Source organism: Diabrotica undecimpunctata, chromosome 5, assembly GCF_040954645.1.
Source record: "Diabrotica undecimpunctata isolate CICGRU chromosome 5, icDiaUnde3, whole genome shotgun sequence".
NCBI lineage: Eukaryota > Metazoa > Arthropoda > Insecta > Coleoptera > Chrysomelidae > Diabrotica > Diabrotica undecimpunctata.
The window spans coordinates 27,219,088-27,241,655 of record NC_092807.1 but is presented as its reverse complement, the minus strand read 5'-3'; the positions used below and the strand labels follow the sequence as shown (position 1 = coordinate 27,241,655).

At 33.7% G+C, this 22,568-nt stretch overlaps 1 protein-coding gene across 1 annotated transcript in view; it reads left to right on the top strand.

Annotated features, from left to right (window-relative positions):
- Window positions 1-22,568, top strand: part of LOC140442124 (nephrin-like) — a 421,295-nt gene that overhangs the window by 241,254 nt on the left and 157,473 nt on the right. Inside the window, exon 6 of the mRNA XM_072533202.1 lies at window positions 1,554-1,706. Coding sequence (XP_072389303.1) covers window positions 1,554-1,706 — 153 coding nt within the window. The remainder of the gene's footprint in view (window positions 1-1,553; window positions 1,707-22,568) is intronic.

Sequence of the window (22,568 nt, the reverse complement as noted above, 5' to 3'; positions counted from 1 at the left end):
GGAAATGAGAAACCAAAAAAGAAAAATATTTTATCTTGATGAAACATGGATCAACGAGGGTCATACACCAAATAAATTTTGGCAGGATGAAACTGTTACAAGTCAAAGGCACGCTTTTGTAAATAACTTATCTACTGGTTTAAACCCACCATCAGGAAAGGGACGCAGGTTGATAATAGTACACATTGGCAGTTCAGACGGTTTTGTTGAAGGTGGTTTATTAACTTTTGAATCAACTCGTACCGGTGACTACCATGAAGACATGAACGCTGATGTCTTTCAAGAATGGTTCGAACAAATGATAGATCTTCTTCCTAAGAACTGTGTAATAGTAATGGATAATGAAAGTTATCAATCCAGATTTATAGAAGGACTGCCCACAACCAAGTGGTTAAAAAAAGACTTGCAGAATTGGCTGAGTTCAAAAAATATTACGTACCATCCCGGATCTATAAGAAAGGAACTTTATTCGTTGTGTGCCCTTCATAAAGAAAAATTAAAAAAAAAACGAAATTGATGAAATTGCCAAAAATCGTGGAATGACAGTACTTAGATCCCCACCATATCATTGTGAATTAAACCCGATTGAACTGGTATGGGCACAGATAAAGAGTGAAGTTTCAAGAAAAAATACCACTTTTAAAATTCATGATGTTAAACAGTTGTTTTTGGAGGCCGTAAATAATGTAAAACCTAAAAACTGGGAAAAGGCAGTAAATCACACTATTAAAGAAGAGGAAAAAATGTGGAAGCTGGACAATATTACTGATAAAATGATCGAGCCAGTTATTATAAATCTTGGTTCTGAAAGTTCATCTTCTGAATCTGATTTGGATTTGTAACAAGTAGCTGTAAGTTTTATATTAATATTTTTATTCATCTATTTAACATACCTTAGACGGTTTTAAAAACTCTTTTTCTCTTTTGTAATTTTTAAAAATTAAAAAAAATGTGAATTTTTTAAAACCCTTTTTAATGTAGGCCAGTCAGTTCTAATATAGTGTGTGATAAAAGAGGTCACTTTTGTTTACATACACATAACACTTTATAACACTGAAATAATTCATTTATTTTTTACAATTATTCAAAGTAATATTTCAATTAATCTTGAGCACGCCCATGGAGTGGTCGGAGCTATCAGTTAAAATTATGCTAATTACTCTCTCGTTCATAAAAATAAACTATAACTGCGGAAATCTTTCCGGATATAAATATGTATATATATATATATATATATATATATATATATATATATATATATATATATATATATATATATATATATATATATATAAAGTAAATGATAAAAATGATAATTGGACAATTTTTTATTTAAATTATAATTAAATTTAATATATTACAAGAATTCTGGTATAATTTTTACGGCATTCACCTAAGCTTGTTTGCTTTTTCGTTTCCCCTTTAAAAAATCTTGCCGTGAACACATAAATCCTCATTAGACAGCATTAACCGATCAGAACTTTTCATGGAAATCCCAAAAGCAATTTCTCGATTCGTCGATGTTCACCTTTTTCTCCATTCTCTTGTTTCAGGTCGATGCGGAGCCCATGGCAACGACATTCCGTTGGAGTTTCAACAGCACCCCGGGGGTTTTCCGGGAGCTCACGGACTTCAAGACCGACACCGGAGGTACCAGCGTGCTGACGTACGTGCCTAGGGTAGCAGCGGACTACGGCACTTTACAGGTCAGTTACTAGGAAATTAACGTTTAATTTTTTTGTTTTGTCTGCTTGGTTGATGTTAATTCTAGAAACTTTTAGAATTCGCTAAGAACTCTTATAGAAGAGACTCTAAAGAAAACCCTAATTTTCAAAACTTACTAGAACTGAAATTGCCAAAATAATTCAGAAACCAGTTTCTTAGTTATAATATATATATATATATATATATATATATATATATATATATATATATATATATATATATATATGTATATATATATATATATATATATATATATATATATATATATATATATATATATATATATATATATTATTAACAGTGGCGACCGGTAAAAGAGGGCTATGGGGCGCCGCTCTAGCTACCAAAAGATCCACAAATAATGAGTTTTTGTATTTCAAATTTTCATTTTCCATATTTAAACTGTTCAGTAGAAACTTCATTCTTTTTTTAAACTTTATTCCATTAAAATATATTTATCTAACAGAACTAATTTTAAAATAATTACATTTGATTTAAGTATCTGCATTATATTCGGGGCTGATGTCATTCTTCTTACTGTGCCGTTTTCTAACGAAGATTGGCAATCACTTCTTTATACGCTTCCCTATCTTTTGCAATATGAAGTATCTTTTCAACACTGAGGTTAGTCCAATCTCTGATATTCCTCAGCGAAGATTTCTCCCCAAGCCCCCTCTTCCCTCTATTCTTCCTTACATGATGACGTGTAGAAAAGAGTATATGTATCGTTTCGAAATATGTGGCACAGATACGACGTTTTACTTATTTTAATTGTATTCATAAGCTATCTGCCATATCCAATTTGTCTTATCACACGCAGTAACTATAATCTTTTCGAAGCACCTAGCATTAACGGAGCTAAAACGATGATATGCGAGTTTAGAAAGCAGCCTTGAGATAAAACTTACCGTTGAGTTAGTTAAGTATTACGCGTAGATACTATCCGTTGCAAGATAATTCGGATGGAATTCCCCAGATTAAAAGACTGGGCAGATATTAAGCACAAAATGACTGTACTCCCTTAATGCTGTAACGAATAGTCACCCTTAGTCTTTCGTCCATCATCAGCCTCTCTCAATCCACTGCTGGACATATTCCTCTTTTGTTTGTCTCCAAAGTGTTCTATCTTGTTCTTGCTGTATCCAGTTTTTTGTTGTCTTTCATAAGTGGTCTAGAAATTTTAAATTCCATCCAAAGTTTAAAGGTACTCTACTAAATGATATAAAGTAGGTGTAGACAGGTACGTATTTGAATTTTAAGTTGTTAATGATTGGTTAATAACATTTTAAACATAATTATGTGTACCTATTTAAATTTAATCATTGCTATTCAGAATTTAGGTATGTAAAGCCCGTGTTTATAAGAGATTAGTGTCGTTCATTTAGAACAGAAGTCAGTCTAATAACTATAGATATGAGTGATATAGAAATGATTAGTGACGATATCCTGGCTAGTCCTGCTACTATTTCAGGAAGTAAAGACGAGTCTGAACCTGAAAAACGTTCTGGCTATATTCATCTCACACACAATGCAAAGCAAATCGTGCTTAACGTTTACAACGGTAAGTACACGTTAAAAGTACTCTTCAGTTTACCTTCCTAATAGCGGGTGAAATTTAAAACGACCAGTACCAGTAGTTTGGTTCATTTTTAAGCGCAAGGATTTTACGTATCTCATTAATCTTACCATTTTTTATTTTGTTTAGTACCAATTCAACAAATTAAAAATCAAATACAGAACACAGTCACATTTAGAAACTCAAACCAAATAAACAGGTAATTTTAGCAGTTATCAGATATCAGAAGCATGTAGGGCTAATTGCATTTTACAAATTCTTAGAGAGACAATCCCAACTAGAAAGTGATGTTTCGAAGAATCTAGACAAAAATATGTTAATAGGAGAATTATAAAAGTTCCCACTGTGGAATAGCAAGAATGGAATTTCAAAGATAAAGGAAACACATTAAAATCAACTGCGAATATGTAAAAAATGCGACTGCACATCATGGCAAGTAATTAGTACAGTCATTAGTAACCATTTTCCAAAACTTTAATCTAAACTGATAAATTCAGATTTGTAGAACGTGCATCATCACATACATTTCCGCGAAATCCGACAAGAATATTTCATTTTCTGTTCGCGGTAGTTTAGGTTTTACTACTTCTTTGCTCTCTTAATACGTCAACTACCAATATCCTAAACCGTCAAAGCGAATGAATAAACTTAATTACAGATTATAATAAATACGTTATACCTAGGGAGAGAATTTACCACACATAGTATTAGGAAGATTAATCATATTTACCGATTAATTAATTCATAAAAAACAAAGAATAACGAGCAGAATTCCTTAAAAATTAAAATTAGATATTTTTTCTTAGATCTTCTTTCGACGATGGTTAAATCAGAAGCGATCAAAAAGACGGTTTATTGACACAAGTGCCACGATCTACTGTGTACGAACTTATAAAAGACGATCCAGCGAAAAAAAAGAAAAAATTCTGGTGCCCATTGAATATTACCGAATTTTCATTTATCAGCTATACGGGAAACCATATATCATATGCATTCAGTGAATAACTTACCAACTTTAAATAAACTTTCAACTGAATTAAGATACAAAGAAATAATCCCCGAGTGTCATAAAACTACTTTTTGGAGGTTTTTAAAATCCAATGGTTTTATATTTAAAACAGTGAATAAACGGCAGGCAATTATGGAATCGAGCTGTTTAATAATCTAGAGGTTCGATTATTTGGTGAGTCTAAGGTCTTTGAGGAGTGAAGGGAAAAACTTGTATTATTTTGATGAAACGTGGTTCGACACCCACGATGTAGTTAAAAAAAGTTGGACCGATGGTAGTAAAAATTGCTTCACCAATGTTCCTACTTCTAGAGGGAAAAAATTTGTATTTTACATTGTGACGGAGAATCAGCATGGGTAGAAGATGCTTTATTATTTTCTGCTTAGAGCGTAAGTGATTGTTGCTTAGATTATCATCAAGATATGGACAGTACTTTGTTTGAAAAGTGGTTTGAGCAGCAGCTACTACCTAAATTAAAAAGAAATAGCGTTATTATTTTGGATAATGCTCCGTATTATTGTAGACTAAAGAGTAAAATTCCAAACACTAATTCAAACAAAACTAAAATTCAAAAATTTTTATCAAAAATGAAATATATTATATGGATTCTTACACAAAAAACAACTTGTAGAACTATTAAAATTAGTTGAATATAAAAAAAATTATGTAATTGACAGGCTAGCTGAAAATTATGGCCATAAAGTATTAAGATTACCTCCTTACTATTGTCTCCTGAATCCAATAGAATTGTTGTGGTCTCAATTAAAAAGTAATGTGAGGAAAAATTATAATTCTCCTAAATCATTTTCGACTGTTGTAGATTTGATTAGGACCGAATGTAATAATATTACAGCAGATAATTGGAAAAAATGTATAGGACATGTTAAAAAACTAAAAGAAAAATACTAACAGTTCCAAAACATAAATAGAGTAGTAGTTATAGATTTAAACGATAGTGATACCGATTTAAATGTAGACGATAGTTAAGATTACAATTATTATTTATTTTGTATTTTTTCACTATGCTAAATATATGTTTTAATATAAAAGATTAAATTATATAAAGAAAAGACAGTTAAGATTTGATTTCACGTACAGTGCGTTTGTGTATCCGCTTATACGTCTTTCACCCTAATAAGGATCTTCGAAGCGGCTATTCACAACCGCTCTGTACGTGAAAATAATCTTAGAAGGTACAGATTAAAGCAAAAATCTGAACTTGGTTTCGAAATTTAGTTTACGGATTTATTTATCAGATGTCGCTATGGTGTCCAGATCGAAGCCATTTTATAGCTGCTTCTAATATGACAGAAAAGATTATTTTCGCGTTCAGAGCGGTTGTGACTAGCTGCTCCGAAGATCCCTTTTAGGGTAAAATACGTATAAGCGAATACACAAACGCACTGTACGTGAAATCAAATATTAACTGTTTTTTCTTTTTATTCCGATTTACTCTTTATGAGTACGAGAAACCAATTCTCTAAGGATTTTTGCTTAGTTGAGGAAATATGTTGTGGAATGCAATTTTAGATTCCTCATGTCTCTAATAACATCTTTATCAACGTCTGTTTTGCCTTGCAATTCATAGAAGGCACAGATTAAAGCAGAAATTTGAAATTGGTTTCGAAAATTAGTTTACGGATTTATCATTATATAAGTCCGACCCTGTATACAACTATACCTAGAAGATTAAATCCGAAATATCTCGCAACGAGCAGTACGTACTACATAATTGTTTGGTGTTGATAAAGTTTTGAAAATTTTAAGAAATGACAATGGGGGTGTGTGAATTAATTAAACTAAACTTTAGTACTTTGAGTTTGGTAGACAAAGTGAACATTAAACAAATTAACGACCTATGTGGTATTAAATTTACGACAAATTCAACATAGTTGAAAAAATCCAGCGAAGTTTGCGCGGAAGTTTGACGCAAGTATCTACGACAAGAGGTTATATTTGTGTGGATCTGAAAAATGCGTTGTCTTGGTTTGTTTGTTTGTTATTTGGTTAAAACAGTAACTGAACAAAAAAAGGTGCACGCCATTTGAAGCATCTCTCCAAAAAGGTAAAAAAACACAAAAGTCGGCCAAATCTAAGAGCAATATGATAAGCTGTCAGCTATTATGCACAACTAATATCTCATCTGGTAAGTTTATTAAAATCTCAGAAATCTTTTTAATTTGTGCCACCATATTACTATAAGGTTACTATACAGGGTGTTTCAAAAAAAAGGTAACCCCGTCTCTAGGGTAGGTAAAAAACTGAAAAATAATTGGGGTTTGCTTAATAAAAAATGTTTGTAACGCCATCCGTTTTCAACATACAGGACGTTAAAGAAAAAAAAATTTACGCATTTTTTACGATTTTGCCGAAACTACTGGCAACATTGTAATGAAATTTTATACGAATATGTTTTGGAAGCTTATACATCCCATGAATTTATTTTTATATCTGATTCTCATAGAGGGCGCTAGTTACACGGATCGTACTAAGTATTAGTCAATATAACTTTTTTAAGAGTATAATTATTAATCAAAATTTCAAGTAAACTTAAACATCATTCAATTTTACACAAAAAAGGTACTCTTGGTAAAACTCGATACTGTTTACCGTTTTCCGGAATATTTTTATTTGAAAATTATGAAGTAATCAAATATTTGAAGTAATAATTAATGCTGGTAGTAATGATAAAGTTCTAATATTCTAATATTCATTTATTGATTGTTATGACGATAAATCAACAATAATTAGAGTTTTGAAACCTTGTTATTTGTAAAATCAAATCAAAATGTACTCAAATGTTGAATACACTGACATGTTATTAACCTTAGGCGAATGTTTAGGATGTTCTAGTGCAGCTGTGACACGTTATGCAGAAAAGTTTCCTAGAAGAAACTTACCAAGTAAAAAAACATTTAGAGCCGTTGAACGATGTGGACGAGAAACTGGGAATGTGAGACCAAATAAAATAAATTCTGGTAGACCAAGAACAACAAGAACAATTAATAAAGAAAATAATATTTTAAATTTACTTGATCAAGATCCAACAGTTAGCGTAAGGAATATAGCAAGACAAACAAATACTTCTTCTTCAAGTACTTGGCGGATACTGAAAGAACAGCAATTACATCCTTATCATTACAGACAAGTCTAAGAGCTCGTGCCAAATGATCTATGGGTTAGAGTGAATTTTTGTGAAACATTGCAATAAAGGACAGCCCACAATCCAAATTTTTTAAAATGCATTCTTTTTACAGACGAGGCCCCCTTTACGCGACAAGGTATGTTTAACTCCCATAATGCACACTACTGGTGTGATGAGAATCCACGAGTCAAAAGGGTATCACATTACCAACACTCATTTAAAGTTAATGTTTGGGCAGCAACTTTAGTTAACAAATTAATAGGTTATCATATTCTACCTGGAAATTTAAATGGTGATATGTATCTTGATTTTTTAAACAATTCCTTATTCGAGATATTAGAAGATTTACCGCTAAACGAGCGAAGATCTTTATTTTTTATGCACGATGGAGCTCCACAACACGTTGATAGAAGGTGTCGTAATTGGTTGAGTAATCATTTTCCGAATCGATGGATTGATAGAGGTGCAGAAGCTCTGATTCATTGGCCTCCGCGGTCATGCAATTTTAACCCTTTGGACTACGCAGTTTGGTCGTATATTAAGGAAAACGTCTATGCTCTTAGAGGTTAATTCACGCCAAGAATTGGAACAAAGAATTCCACGAATGACATCATAGCTGATCCCCTACCATTTAGAAGGTTAATGGAAGAGGGCATTTTGAACACTAACTGTAATTGAATTTTATTTTATGTTCTTAGTCATTAATTTAATTTTCTTCTTGTGAGTTTTGTTTAATTACTAACTATTTTATACCAGCATCAATTATTACTTCATAATTTTCAAATCAAAATATTCCGAAAACGGTACACACTATCGAGTTTTACCAAGAGTATCTTTTTCGTGTAAAATTGAATGATGTTTAAGTTTGTATAAAATTTTGATTAATAATTATACTCTTAAAAAAGTTATATTGACTAATACTTAGTACGATCCGTGTAACTAGCGCCCTCTATGAGAATCAGATATAAAAACAAATCCATGGGATGTATCAGCTTCCAAAACATGTTCGTATAAAATTTCATTACAATGTTGCCAGTAGTTTCGGCAAAATCGTGAAAAATGCGTAAAATTTTTTTTTCTTCAACGCCCTGTACCTTGAAAACGGATGGCGTCACAAAAATTTTTTACAAAGCAAACCCCAATTATTTTTCAGTTTTTTACCTACCCTAGAGACGGGGTTACCTTTTTTTGAAACACCCTGTATATGTATTTATATATCTATAATTCCAATTTTTCATTCTTTATATTACTTCCGGTATTTCAATTGGATATTTTTTTGAAAAACATTTAAATTTTTTCAACTGATCGGGAAAATCGATTTTACAGTCTTCGTGTTTTCGCGTTGATATTATTACATTCTGATAACAAGAAAATAATATTTCTGTTTTTCTTTTCATTTTAAAAAATTGAATCGAATTCTCCCAAATGTTCTTTTTGTGCAACTGGATACGACTGGCAATATATCAAATAGACAATCTTTTGAATAAACAAAAGAGGAAACGAGTATTCACCTAGCAAAATAACAGACAATAACCTAACGGAAATGTAGTGTCTAGGAAAAACATTTGTAGAACAGTCGATGGCGCTTTCAAACCACTACACTCCCACAGTAGATGTATTTGTATAAATTCTCAGGGATTTTGAAAGCCAAACACTAAAAGCCACAGTTTTTTATTGGCTTTAGAAGTGTTTGTGTTTAACTGACGATAGCTCTTATTAAAAAAATTATTATTTTAACAATTTTACCTCTGTTTGTTAATTAATATGAGACATACAGACTATTACAAACTCATCTTATTAAAATATATAATTAAAAAATTAAATATGGAGATATAGGTATCATCAAAATTATTTAATTAAAAGTAGAGAAAAGAAAATTGATTTTAAAACCTTAGATTTTCAGATTCTAAATGGAATTGGCAAAATAATATTAAAAATGTAATTGTCATTACAAGCAATTGTGGTTTAACCCATCCAAAATATCCGTAATAGAAATCACTGGCCGCTCATGTAGGAGACTGCAAGTCATTAAAAGTATCTGGACCTTATTTATTGATAAATCTAATGAGCTCATTTGTGGTGCATCTAAACCCATCTGTTAAATTCTGCATCCATGATATTTTCTGTGGCCTGAATTTTTAACTTATTTGAGTTTGTTTTGCATGGTGTTGCCAAATGGTATAATATTTTATCCTTTCATAAACTATCCCAAATAATTGAACTTTCTTATGTTTACAGTCGATAGATCATCATCATTTTCTTTATCTTCATCCCTATACTGGTCTGGCTTTTCTAATTACATTTTTACATAGGTTCCTGAGGTCATACAAATACCAATCATCTTCACAGACATATCCTGTCTAAACTTGTTCGACCAAGTCGTCTCTGGCATTTATGTTATCCTTCTTTCTGTATCTTTGAATCTCTTTGTGTTAGATTAGGTAATTATTATTAAATAATGACGGTAAACATGCCCTAGTCATTTTAAGTTAGACTTTTCCACTTTTGCATCAATTGGTGCTACGAATAGACTTATCCTAACGTATACAATTTTAATTTTACACTTAATCATTTATACTAACATTTTTATTTCCACTACATGCATTTGTTGTTCTTTTTTCTCTTTAACTGTCCAAAATTCAGTTCTGTGTATTTCGTCATCATCATCATCATAATCATCATCTTCATTAACATCATCAGTTGGCGCTACAGCCCTTCGTGAAACTTTAAAACATTCTTCCATGCTTACCTGTCGAGTGCCTGTCTTCTCCATCCTCTTATTCCAATTTTCCTTAAATATTTCTGCAGATATTCGTTTTCGACCAGATATTGCCCCTTCTACTTCTTCTTCAGACCGGCCTATTAAGCACATTTATTTGAACAGGATTATTTGCGTCCATCTGCATATCGTTTAATTAAAAAAAACCGTTTTAGGCGGTTTATTTTGATGGCTTTCGCGATATCTGCATGAAATTATCAAAACGCAAACTGGCTTCCCTATAAATGATATATCACAAACAATCTCCCAGAGTAGACGCACTCGCCACAAACGAAAGTATCGATACGAGTGCACTCAAAATTGAAATTCTCATCACAGGGGCTATTATTCACTCCATCTCTATCAAAAAACTACAGTATTACTCCAGCACTTCCACTCATCATTGCCAAAATTCAACCAAAAAGATGGCTCCTACTTTTTATAAAATCAACAGAAACCCCATTATCAAAACAGAAAACAACCGCATCTCTGCTAGAATTAAGACGGAAATATCTACCCTACAGGCTCGCCGCTGGGAAAATACGACCCTGAAGCTAGATTACAGAGACGATGGTAAATTCTGGAACAAACTCAAAGTCCTAAACAAAAAAAAACACACTCAACGTTCTCATGACGTGTTGATCAACAATCAAACGGTCAGCTACCCGAAGCTAAAAGAAGAAGCATTCAAAAACTTTTAATAATTTTTTATCGCTATATAACCCAAATTTTAATTACTTTCTCAAACTCAATACAGAATTCATAGTCAGAATTACTCTCACACACCACGATCCAGGTCATAACCTGATCATGAGCCCCGAACTGACAGGGAAACGAAGAGTTTATTCCCAATAGGCAGAAATAACTATCTCGGACCTGACAATATGATTGAGGCGATGTGTCTCAAATAACTTTCTGAGAGTATTATTCCTCTTTTTACAAAAACTATTAATGCATGCTTCAAAAGTATTTACTTTCCTACTCCTTGAAAAGTAAATATAAGGTTGAATGCTCGAATAAATGAACTTTGATCAGATAAAAGGCATATATCGAGCACAGTTTAACTAAATCTTGCCCAAGTTCTTTCGATCCCTAGATCATCTTCAGGGGCATCTGAAATAAGCCAAGAAACGTTTTTTTTTTTTTCAAAATTTAGATTCAGATTTAGTTAAACTGTGCTCGATATATGCCTTTTATCTGATCAAAGTTCCTTGAAAAGTGGCTAACACAATTATAATATCCAAACCGGGTAAACCGGTTAGTAGTTACTAATAAATATGTAAGGGAAAGTCCTCGAGTTTCTTCTTCTTCTTCTGGTTCCTATCCGTTTCGGATGTTGGAAATCATATTGGCAATCATGACCTTGCTCGCTGCGGCTCGAAACAGCTCCGTTGAGGTTTTCTTAAACCATGTTCTTAAATTCCGCAGCCACGATATTCTCCTTTTACCGGGTCCTCGCTTACCTTTGACTTTACCTTGCAATATAGACTGCAGCAGGGAGTAACGGTGCTAATTTCTCATAACGTGTCCCAGATATTGCAATTTTATGCGTTTGATCGTAAACACAATCTCTGGTTCCTTCTTCATTTTTTCTAGAACTTCCTTGTTCGTGATCCTTGCTGTCCATGATATTCTCAGCATTCTTCTATAGAGCCACATCTCAAATGCTTCAAGTTTTTTAATAGTGGTGTCTGTAAGCGTCCATGCCTCCGCTCCGTACAACAACACAGAGAAAACATAGCATCTCAAATGTCTCATTTTTGTCTCAGTTTATCCTCAAGGAAAGACTCAATGATTTTCTTGAGGCCCACAATAGCATCCCCAATTTTCAATATGAATTTAAATCTGGTAAATCAACTCAGAATTCATTAATATATTTCACATCAAAAGTCACACAAGCTACCAATGACAATTATATCGCCATTCTCACATTTCTAGATGTACCAAAGGCCTTTGATCAAGTATAGCACGACGGACTTATTCGGAGGCTGATTGACATCACGCTAACACTACAATGTATAAAAATTGTACATTCCTATCTAACGAATAGAACTGTAAGAATGAGAATAAGTGATTAATTATTAACCCGATTCACTCCACGAACTGGAGTCCCCCAAGACTCAGTACTAGCGTACTTGTTCTATATAATATACAAAAGCAACATTTCTAATCGTAACATCCCAGGTACTCAGTTGTTTCTCTACGCAGACGACACTGCACACATCACAACAGCGAGGTGATATTATCCTGAGAGAACTTTCAGAAGAGCTCAAACTATGTTAAATGGCGTCGAAGAATGAAGCAATAAGTGTAAAGTTACACTTAATGCTGCAAAAACACAAACCATTGTCCAAAATCATCACTAAGAGTCATCGCTCGTGATGATGACCGATTCCCTCTGAATTGTATGGGAGAAAGGCTCAATGTCCGCCCAACAGCTTCTTATATGGGTGTTCTTTTTTCTAGAATACTCAACAGGAAACCTGATCGAAATGCAACTTTAGACAGGGTTAGAAATCGAGTCCGCCTCCTCAAACCACTTCGAGAAGTGGTCGAACATACACAAAAAATCTCATCATCATCATCACGTAGCGCTACAACCCTGGGAGGGTCTTGGCTGACTGTACAACTTTTTTCCAATTTTTTCGGTCTTCCATCAACCTAGTGTCAAATGGAATGTTCATTTTCCGGAGATCTGCTTGGATGTTATCTCTCCATCGCATTCTGGGACGTCCGATATCAGTTCCGAATCTCTTCCCATACCAGTTTTACAAGTCTATCGTTATGCATCTGTGCACGTGGTCTGCCCATCTTAGTCGCTGTGATTTAATTCTCTCATGAATGAAATCTCAATGAAAAATCTTATACATACTTATAAAACCTTCATTTGACCCATTATAGAGTATAAGTCTAACTTATATTCCTCCTGAAAGACTATTAGAAACATAAACTGCTCACAGCCGAACACAGAATTCTGCGTAGTGTAAAGAGAAAAACCTCCAGATTCTGATCCCGTGAAATCCATAAAATCTAAAAGGTTGCAACAATTATCGAGAGAATAAACACTTTCAACTTTTACCCTTAAAATCATCAACAGCCTCCACTTAAACACTCAAAAAACCATAAAAAGTTTCTGCACTTACTCAACTCACATTCCGTCCATTCTAATGCCGGCTTGCCTTGACGAACTTGCGGCCGAGTACGATGACTCCGCTAGCTTACAGAACCCATCTATAACCAAATCCTTTTCCTTACCCCGGACAGAATGCGACTGGTTTACCAATCTCACTACTCAATGATACTAGTCCGTCACCCGAGAAAATAGCCGCAACTATTTTCTCACCTGAATTGTCAATGAATGAGACTGTATCGAACTTCGACAAAGCCTGACCGTTAACGCAAGCGATCAATAATACGAATTTTAGTGCAATACACTAGTTCTGAAGTTGATCGTAGATGTATAAACGGCTTGCAGAAACAATGGTTACTAGAGAACATAGTTTTCGTTTTTGCCAGGTTAGCACACACACATTTACACTTAAAAACATACACAAAATCTCAAACTGGAATGACGGTGAAAGGGGCCTTTTTCCTGCTATCAAATAACCTCGCCGTTGACGTAGTCAAACGAGGACAGAATACTTGTGCATGACACAAATAGAGTCGGCTAAAGATGTTTAAATGGCTGATGGGACCAAAGCAACACCGAAATGATAGCGTCCATCACTGTCATCTCATCTCACATACTCAAACTGAGCTTGTGACAAAACTGGCTCACGAAAGCTGACAAGACCTGGCCATTAATGCAAACGTCCAACAACAAAATTATAGTGCAATACACTTATTCTGAAGTTAAACGTAGACGTAAAAACGGTTTGCAGCAACAATAGTAACTAGAGACTCGGTTATTGTCACACATAGCTCTAAAACACAAACACTAAACTCTGGAAAGAACATCTGGTTCAGTCAAAACCTCTCACCTCTTATTTGACACAGCGACTCGATCTCAACAGCCTTCAAGATTCTCCACAGCACACGCCTACGACAACGTGCTTCAGTGCCATTTTCGACGCTGTTTTGGTTTGTATTGTACTACCCAACAAATTCAAAGCTAACCTGAAGAGGATCAAAGGATCTCAAACATTATGTGCTATCTTATTCGAAAGAAAGAATCCTTATCCTATCCTTAAGCAGTGATTGATTGATTGATATCTGCATTATATCTGCGTCTATAAAATTCGAAAGTTTACCTTTTCCATACGCTGGTCACCTAGAAAGAATGCCAGATAATCGAGCTGTAAAAGTAGTCCAGAGATGGAAGCCCCAAGGAAACAGAACAAGAGGAAGGCCCCGTAAAAGATGGATAGACGACGTAGAGAGGGATCTTAAAACCATGAACATCAGACAGTGGCGAAGGAAAGTATCCGACAGGGCAGAATGGAAGAACATTGTTAAGCAGGCCAAGACTCACAAAGGGTTGTAGCGCCATTAGAAGAAGACGAAGAAGAAGACCTTTTCCATAGATACACATAATCATATTTGTTTTCATCAAGTTTCTAAGAGAGATCTCATCGTTTCTGGAGAGTACAATGTTCTTATGTTCCAATCAAATATCCTTTTTTCGCCAGATCAGATCGTCTGTATAATTTCTGGCCGATGTTTGTTTCTTTAGCCTTCGTAACAATGCTTTATTTCAGGATAGAGTTGTTAGCCATACGCGAAACCCCCAGACTTGGAGAACCAGGTACACTTTTCTTAGGGTTGCGATACCTTAGTCAAAGGGTTCTAAATATAAGGCTCTAGAAACTCGCCTTCGCCCATACTAACGTGGGTAGAATTTGTTGGTGTCATTGATATTTAATGTCACATGGCATAGCTACTGCCACTAAAACTCCATTACTTACCATTCACCCTTCTTCTTTTCCATCTTGGCTCTGGACTGGCAATGGCGGAGTTCTCTGTATATTTACGAAGAGAAATTACTACAAAAAAAATTATAACTTGGAAGGTGAAATTATTGTAAAAAGTAATAGTTTTAAGTGTCTACGATCGGTATTGAGAATTAATGGGGAAATAGATAGAGATGCAGATGTAGAATTACGCTAGGATGGATGAAATAGAAGGAAACGAGTAGTGTATTGTGTAACAAAAGGATTCCAATGAAACTGAAAGGAAAATTCTTTAAATGAAATGAGAAACAACAAATGCATGTAGCGGAATTGAGAATGCTTAGATGATGATTCTTAGGGAGATACCAGTGGTATTAATAAAGGCCTAAGAAATCTTTGGGAGCATAGTAGACTGAACTGCCAGTAAGATTTTGCATTTTTAGATACTTAATTTGATTTTATCATCCTGAGACTAATAAAAAAATAGTACTCTGGACAACTAACTAGTTGAATGGACTACATAAAAAAGTAGTGGTTAGTCACTTTGCACTCGTATGTCGCCGTAGGAGCGGCAAGATGCGTTTTGCACGCGTATTTCGCCGTAATAGGCGATACAACATATCTATATAGGCAAGGCAACGAAGCACTTAAGCCCACCAATTTTCCGGAGCAAAATGAATCGCTATGCAACTTTTAGCATTCGATTCGGGAAAATGTCAGGGAACTTTGTGAACAAAATTTATGGTGGTAAAATAAAAATTGCATTTTGTGCATAAGGAATATTAATTTTTCAAAGTGCATAGAAAATAAAAAATTCGGAAACTCGTCCGAAAAAATCGAAAATGTCGACAGGAATCAGTTCAATTTTGCTACTCGTGGGCTTTCGAGGTCGCTGAATACGAATATGATAACGACGATGGTCATTAAGCCAACGTTTTACGAGTTTCCTGCATTTATTGGGTTGTCCTAAATATGGGTATGGAAATCGTATCTAATATCCAACAGTATGGTCACAACAGTTTAATGCTAAAATACCTTTCTTTAGTAGCATATGTAAAAGGGAACGGTTTTTACAAAATTCTTGGATGCTCCTGATGCTGGATGCTATGTTTATGCAAATTTGCCCTACTACGGAAGCTTGACTCCAGAAGATTTAGTAAGACCTGACCTACCTATAAGTACTAGGATTGTACTTCATCTTTGTCAAAATTTGTATGCGGATCAGGCAATCTAATGTTATTGGTATGGAAAGATAAAAGGGTCGTTACTATACTTACTTCGTGGAATATTTCAGGAACACAGCCTATCAGCCGAAGAGTACGTGGAGGTAACTAACAAGTTGTAAATAAGCCAAGTAATAAATTAATGGGAGGTATCGACCCGCGCAGACTCTTGGACTTTCCTGAGGAACTCATTGAAATGGTGGCGAAAGTAATTTTTCTCGGGATTCGAGATGTCCAGTGTCAATTCTTATTTATTATATACAATGTCACAACAACGCCAAAAGAAAAAACCGATGACATATCTAAAGTTTGTTAGGGAATTGGTTGACGAGCTTACAAAAAATATTCAATAGGGGTCCAAAACTTCTGGCTGACCACTTTCTATAGATACATAAGAGCGGTTTAATGGTAAACTACATATTTTACGCCAAAATGATGAAAAGAAGAAAGACTGTGCAGTATGTTCTAACTGCAAAGTATAAAGCGGCTGGAGGAAAACTAGGTAAATCTGTGACTCGCATCTGTAAGCCTGTACTACATATTGGTGACTGCTTCGAACGGTACCATACCACCATACTCTACAACATTATAAAACGTAATTTTTTAACTTTTTTATAAATGTATTTAATAATAATGGTGATTATGATAATGTACAACGATAATCTGCGTGTAAAAGACAACGAAAAGATCGCCAAGCAGAAAGATCTGGAACTTTAAATACGAAAACAGTGGAGAATGGAAAGCACTCAGACAATACATAGTATTGTTTCTACTGGAGTCATTCCGAAGAACCTTCAAAAAACATAAAAAAGCCAGGTCTAAATGAACATCTCTAAAACCCTTAAATTGGCAACGTATGTTATATTATACATAACATTTTAAATTTTTTATTTGACAATCAATAGTATTTGAAACCCAGTTCTTGGCACTGTATAGTTGAGTATACACTACCGTATGTAGCCGACTGGAAATGGCCCAAAAATTCTCAATTTCGCGCATTTAGTTTTGGCAGTATGGATACAGTCTCTACAAAATGACTGAGCAAGCGTGTTGTTCCAACCAACAAGTGGTAAGTGTTTATATCAGTTTATTGTTGTTTATTATACAGTGCCAATTTTTTGGGAACTTGCTTTTGAAGAATTTTACTGTTTATGTATAAACAAATTTTTGGTGAACTGTAAATATTTTTTTAGCAAATCGTATCAAAACTTTTTGTATTGTATAGTATAGACCGCCCGATATGGCTTATTTGGCATTAATTTTTTCTTAGACTAAAAAAAGAAGAATTGATAAAATAATGGCTCTTTTGCCTCCAGTGGGTGCTAAGAGCAACCCAGAAAGTAGTAGTGATGACGAACAAGAGGTATTATCTCGTATTTTTTTGAAAGAATTCACAGAATACACAGATGATGTTGAAGAGAATATAACTTCTGAAGAAGATATAGAAGAAGCTGTAGAAATATTACCTGTTTCAGTCAGTAAACGAAGACTAGCAGCAGCTACTTTCTCAGTAGTTCCACAATTTTCTCCAGTAGTCCAAAAACAAGTAAGTTGTTCAATAAAACGGAAGGGGGGGAAAAAGATGAGCTTTTATTCAACTGGACGACTTGATTTTAAATATGAGGTGACAGCAGAACAAAGTAATGATTGTACAAAACCCCAAAATATAAAAACGTTTTTGCAATATGTTAAAACTTTTTTTAGTCCAGATATTGTTGAATTAATCGTAGAACAAACTAACCTATATCCGACACAAATATTTTACAAATGTGTAGACACAAGTATACTAGATGAGTTGAACGATTTCTTAGCTATCGAAATTTTAATGGGGATTTTTGACATGCCGATACACGGTTCTCAAGAGACTCGATATGAACTTATTGCAAATGTAATGTTACCAAAGAGTTATCAAGAAATACGACGCAGCCTACATTTTGTCAACAATTAGGAGTTGAATAATGAGAGGTATTTCAAAATAAGACCTATTTTAGATCGTGTACAAGTAAACTATCTTACAATTGAATCAGGGTCTAGATGTTGAGTGGATGAAAAAATGGTTCCATACAAGGGGAAAAAGGCAGGCTCAAGAAGACAATATGTGAAGAACAAACCAAAAAAATGGGGTTTCAAAATGTTTTTTCGTTTTGACGTTTCGGGAATAGTGTATGATTTATTTCCCTATGGAGAAAACGACACCTTTAGAAACCATCGTTTTACAGATTAGGAAAATATCATTGGAGCAAAATGTGTTTTAGCACTATGTTCAACAATCGAAAATAAACCTTTATCGACGGTTTATTTCAATAATTATTTTACAAGTTTAGAACTTATTACATATCTTCGAAGTGAATTTGGAATACTTTCTTTGGGAACCGTTAAGAACGACAGACTACGGGGTTGCTCACTTGAATCTGATAAGAAAATGAAACAAGATGGGAGAGGTTTTTTGACTAAAGAGTAGACAATGATGGTCGCAGTCGTTGAAAAGTGGCACGATAACAAGTCCGTAACCTTATGTAGCTCTTATGTAGCCTTCACTTCAATAACAACCACACAAAGATTTTCCAAAAGGAAAACAGGAAAATCAACCACTTTCGTGTACGAAAATGTTTGAGAGATACTCTAGCATACCAAGTCACCTAGGGCTCAAAAACAAGAAAAAAAAGTCTCAACATAGTTCAATTCTTTTGATACCGTAAGTATCTGGGATAATTGAATTTTCCTCTTAGAGGGAGTGAGAGCAGTATGTCTAAATCTGAATGATAATGTCAAGTTTTATTTGTGTTTACCCCCGTCATGATTTATAATTTTGTAAATTTTTATTTTTTTATTTAGTGTTTTTCAAGTCTTTTTTATTTAGTTATTTTTCATTTTATAATGTTAATCTATCTATTTATTTGTATATTTGTATAGTTATTCTATTTAATTTGAAAAAAACATATGTACAAAAGGTTTAATTTTTTACAAAACATCACACAGTTTTTGACATTGAGCAATATTTTTTCTAAAACAATTTAAAAAATTTTCACATTTTTATTTTGTTTTAGACTAAGTGTATCTACTACGCAATTTTAGTGCATTTAAAAAAAAATTTCATATAAAAAAATTCCGAGTAAATAGATTAGTAGATAAATAATAATCCGAGTACAGTGTAATCACACAAGAACATATACACGAGTGCAAAGGCCTTTTGCTACTCTTATTTTTATATATAGCATATTTCGTATTGCCTAAGCCTAAATGTTTTACCATTTATTTTATTATTCACTATAAAAACTTTATTTTCCACCGATTCCTTTAAAAACTATGTCTCTATTTTTATAGAGTCTGCCTCAAATAAACTGGCCTATCGTCAATACTCAATAAAAGCACATCGACTTCTTTTCCAAACTTCCCGTTCTCTCAAATTTAAATATAGAATAAAAACCACAAAATTCAGCATGCACAACAAATAACATGAATGTTAAATAAAAATAAACTGCACTTTCGCAGTAACAAACGAAATGTTGAATTTTATTTTCCGACCTTATGTGATCACAGTCTTATTTTTGAAGATATATTGAAATGAGTTATCGGGTGGTATGTCAACAGCCAAATGGCACATCTGGCGTACTGTATAAATTATAGCCTATGTGTTCGAATAATAATAGTTGAGAAGGAAATTTATGTCAACCAAATATTGTATTGAACATGCCGAAATTCACAAAGGTGTGTGACATTGATATATTTTCTAATCAGAAAAATGATTTCCTTCTAGAAGTCTTTATTATGTCTCTTATTTCTTTGCTGAGTATTTTATATTTGGAGACAAACCGCATTAATGGTAATTAAAATAAAATATTTTCACGTTTAGATTCCTAATACGAAAATCGTTCTCAGAAATCGTTTTTCCCTGTAGAAAGCGTAACATGATGCATAAATAAAAAACAGGTAGAAAGCGTGTAAGAAATACAAGTGGGTGGCTTGATGTGAAGGCTAAGAAGGATCTAAACATAGGCATCTAACACAAAAACCGTAAGGGTCAACTTATTCCTGCCAGACAGATGAAGAATATATGCAAAGAAGCCTGTAGAAATAAATGTCGAGAGAAGATAAGTAAGGAAAATAGGAAGATATTGTTTGAAGAATTTTAGAAAATTGGTGATCACACTAGATAATGGGATTACATAGCAAGATACGTTAAGAAAGAGGAGAAAAAGCAAGTGAGAATAACAGACGGCAAATCAAGACGAAATTTCTCTATAAAATATTTGCTCGTTCTCAACAACAACGACATACCGGTTTACAAAGCTATGTTTGTCAATACTTATGGAATATCTGAACAGTGGATAACAACTGCTTTAAGTAAAATTGGAAACAGTGGATCTCTTGAGGCAGATATAAAAGGGAAACATGCTACAAGACCAAACAAAATTGATGAAAGCATCTTAAACTCGATACGACATCACATTCAACATTTTCCTGTGGTGCCTTCCACTAGACACAAGTCAACAAAAATGTACTTGAAGGAGGGTCTTAACGTTGGAATAATGCATCGATTGTACTTAGAATACATGCAAGAGAGAAATGTTGTAAAAGTAGGTACTTTAAGACAATACAGGGAAATTATTAATGCTGAGTTCAATCTTGCATTTTTTAAACCAAAAAAGGACCAATGCAGTCTCTGTACAGCCTATCTACTAGCAAGTCCAGAAGATAAACTTAGAATAAAAGATAGGTTTGATAAACACATTTCTAATAAAATGCCTGCCAGAGCTATAAAGGATGCAGATAAGAAGGCGGCGATCAATGATAATCAGTTTGTGCCGCCTGTTTCGATTTACAGAAAGTCCTCATAACGCCCCAATTTGCTGTGAGCGACTTTTATTACAAGAGTAAACTCGCCACATATAATTTCACAATTTATATTATGGGAAATAACAAAGGCTATTGTTATGTGTGGCACGAGGTTCTTGCGAAAAGAGGGCCAAACGAAATAAGCAGTTGTATTTTGCATTTTTTAAATCATCAAATAGAAACCGGAGTAAAAAAGGTTATTCTTTACTCTGATAACTGTGGCGGACAAAACCGCAACCGTTTTATTATATCACTGTTTTCTTATGCTTCTATCAATCTCAGTATTCAAATAGTTGATCAATTCCTAGAAGCAGGGCATACACAAAACGAATGGAGACACCATGCATGCTGTTATTGAAAATGCCAAAAAGCGGCAATCAGCAATATACACCCCTGATCAATGGATCATGTTGATTCGCATGGCAAAAGTGTCTGGAAAGCCATACATTGTAAAAAAAATGACACAAAGCGACTTTTTTAGTTTAAAACAAAAGGTGAAATTAGAAAATTGGGATAAAGATAATGATGGAGAAAAGCTAAAGATAAGAAAGATTAAAGAAGTGCACTTTTTATCAGAAATGCCTCATAAAATGAAGTTCAAATATGACTATGCCAATAAGCTAAAAATAATAACTTTAAAAAAGACTAAAATAAATACAATAAAAACAAAATATTAAAACTAGTGAAAATATGGAAGCAGAAAGTGACAACAATGAAGAATATGAACAAGATTCTAGGAATTCTAGGATTCTAGAATTAGTTCTAGGAATGTTTTTTATTAACATTTATTAAACAGTTATGTTTTCTTTCAATAAATCTGTTACTAAATCTAGAGTAAGTGTTTTTTTTCCCTTAAATGCTTCGACGAAAACTATAGTAAGTCTTCAAAATTTAGCAGAAAAACAAGTTTTTTTGTTATGTTTAATTTGTGAATTCCCTGTATATAATAATATATCAGAAATTTAAATGTCTAAGACGAGTTTCTTTCAAAAATAACGCCATTTCTTATGTATATATATATATATATATATATATATATATATATATATATATATATATGATTAAATGGCAAATATATGGCCTAGGAGGACAAATTCGTTAAACTTCCCGTGCTCGAATCGGTATCAATAAGTGTTATGATCATTTCGGCCTATCCCAGCCTCATCAGACACTTGGGCTGATACAAATTCAAACTCGGAAAATCCAACGAATGTCTCCCAAATCTTCACTACAACAGTAGTTAGCTTACAAAGGCGCCACCTGCTTTGGCGGCCGTGAACGAAAACGATATGATAATATCGTTTTCTGTATCCTCTGCGCTATGCGAAATGTCTAAAAGATTAAATCTTTTAGCGAAAGCTGCTATCGCTTTATTGAATTAAATGCCAAATATATGGCCTAGGAGGA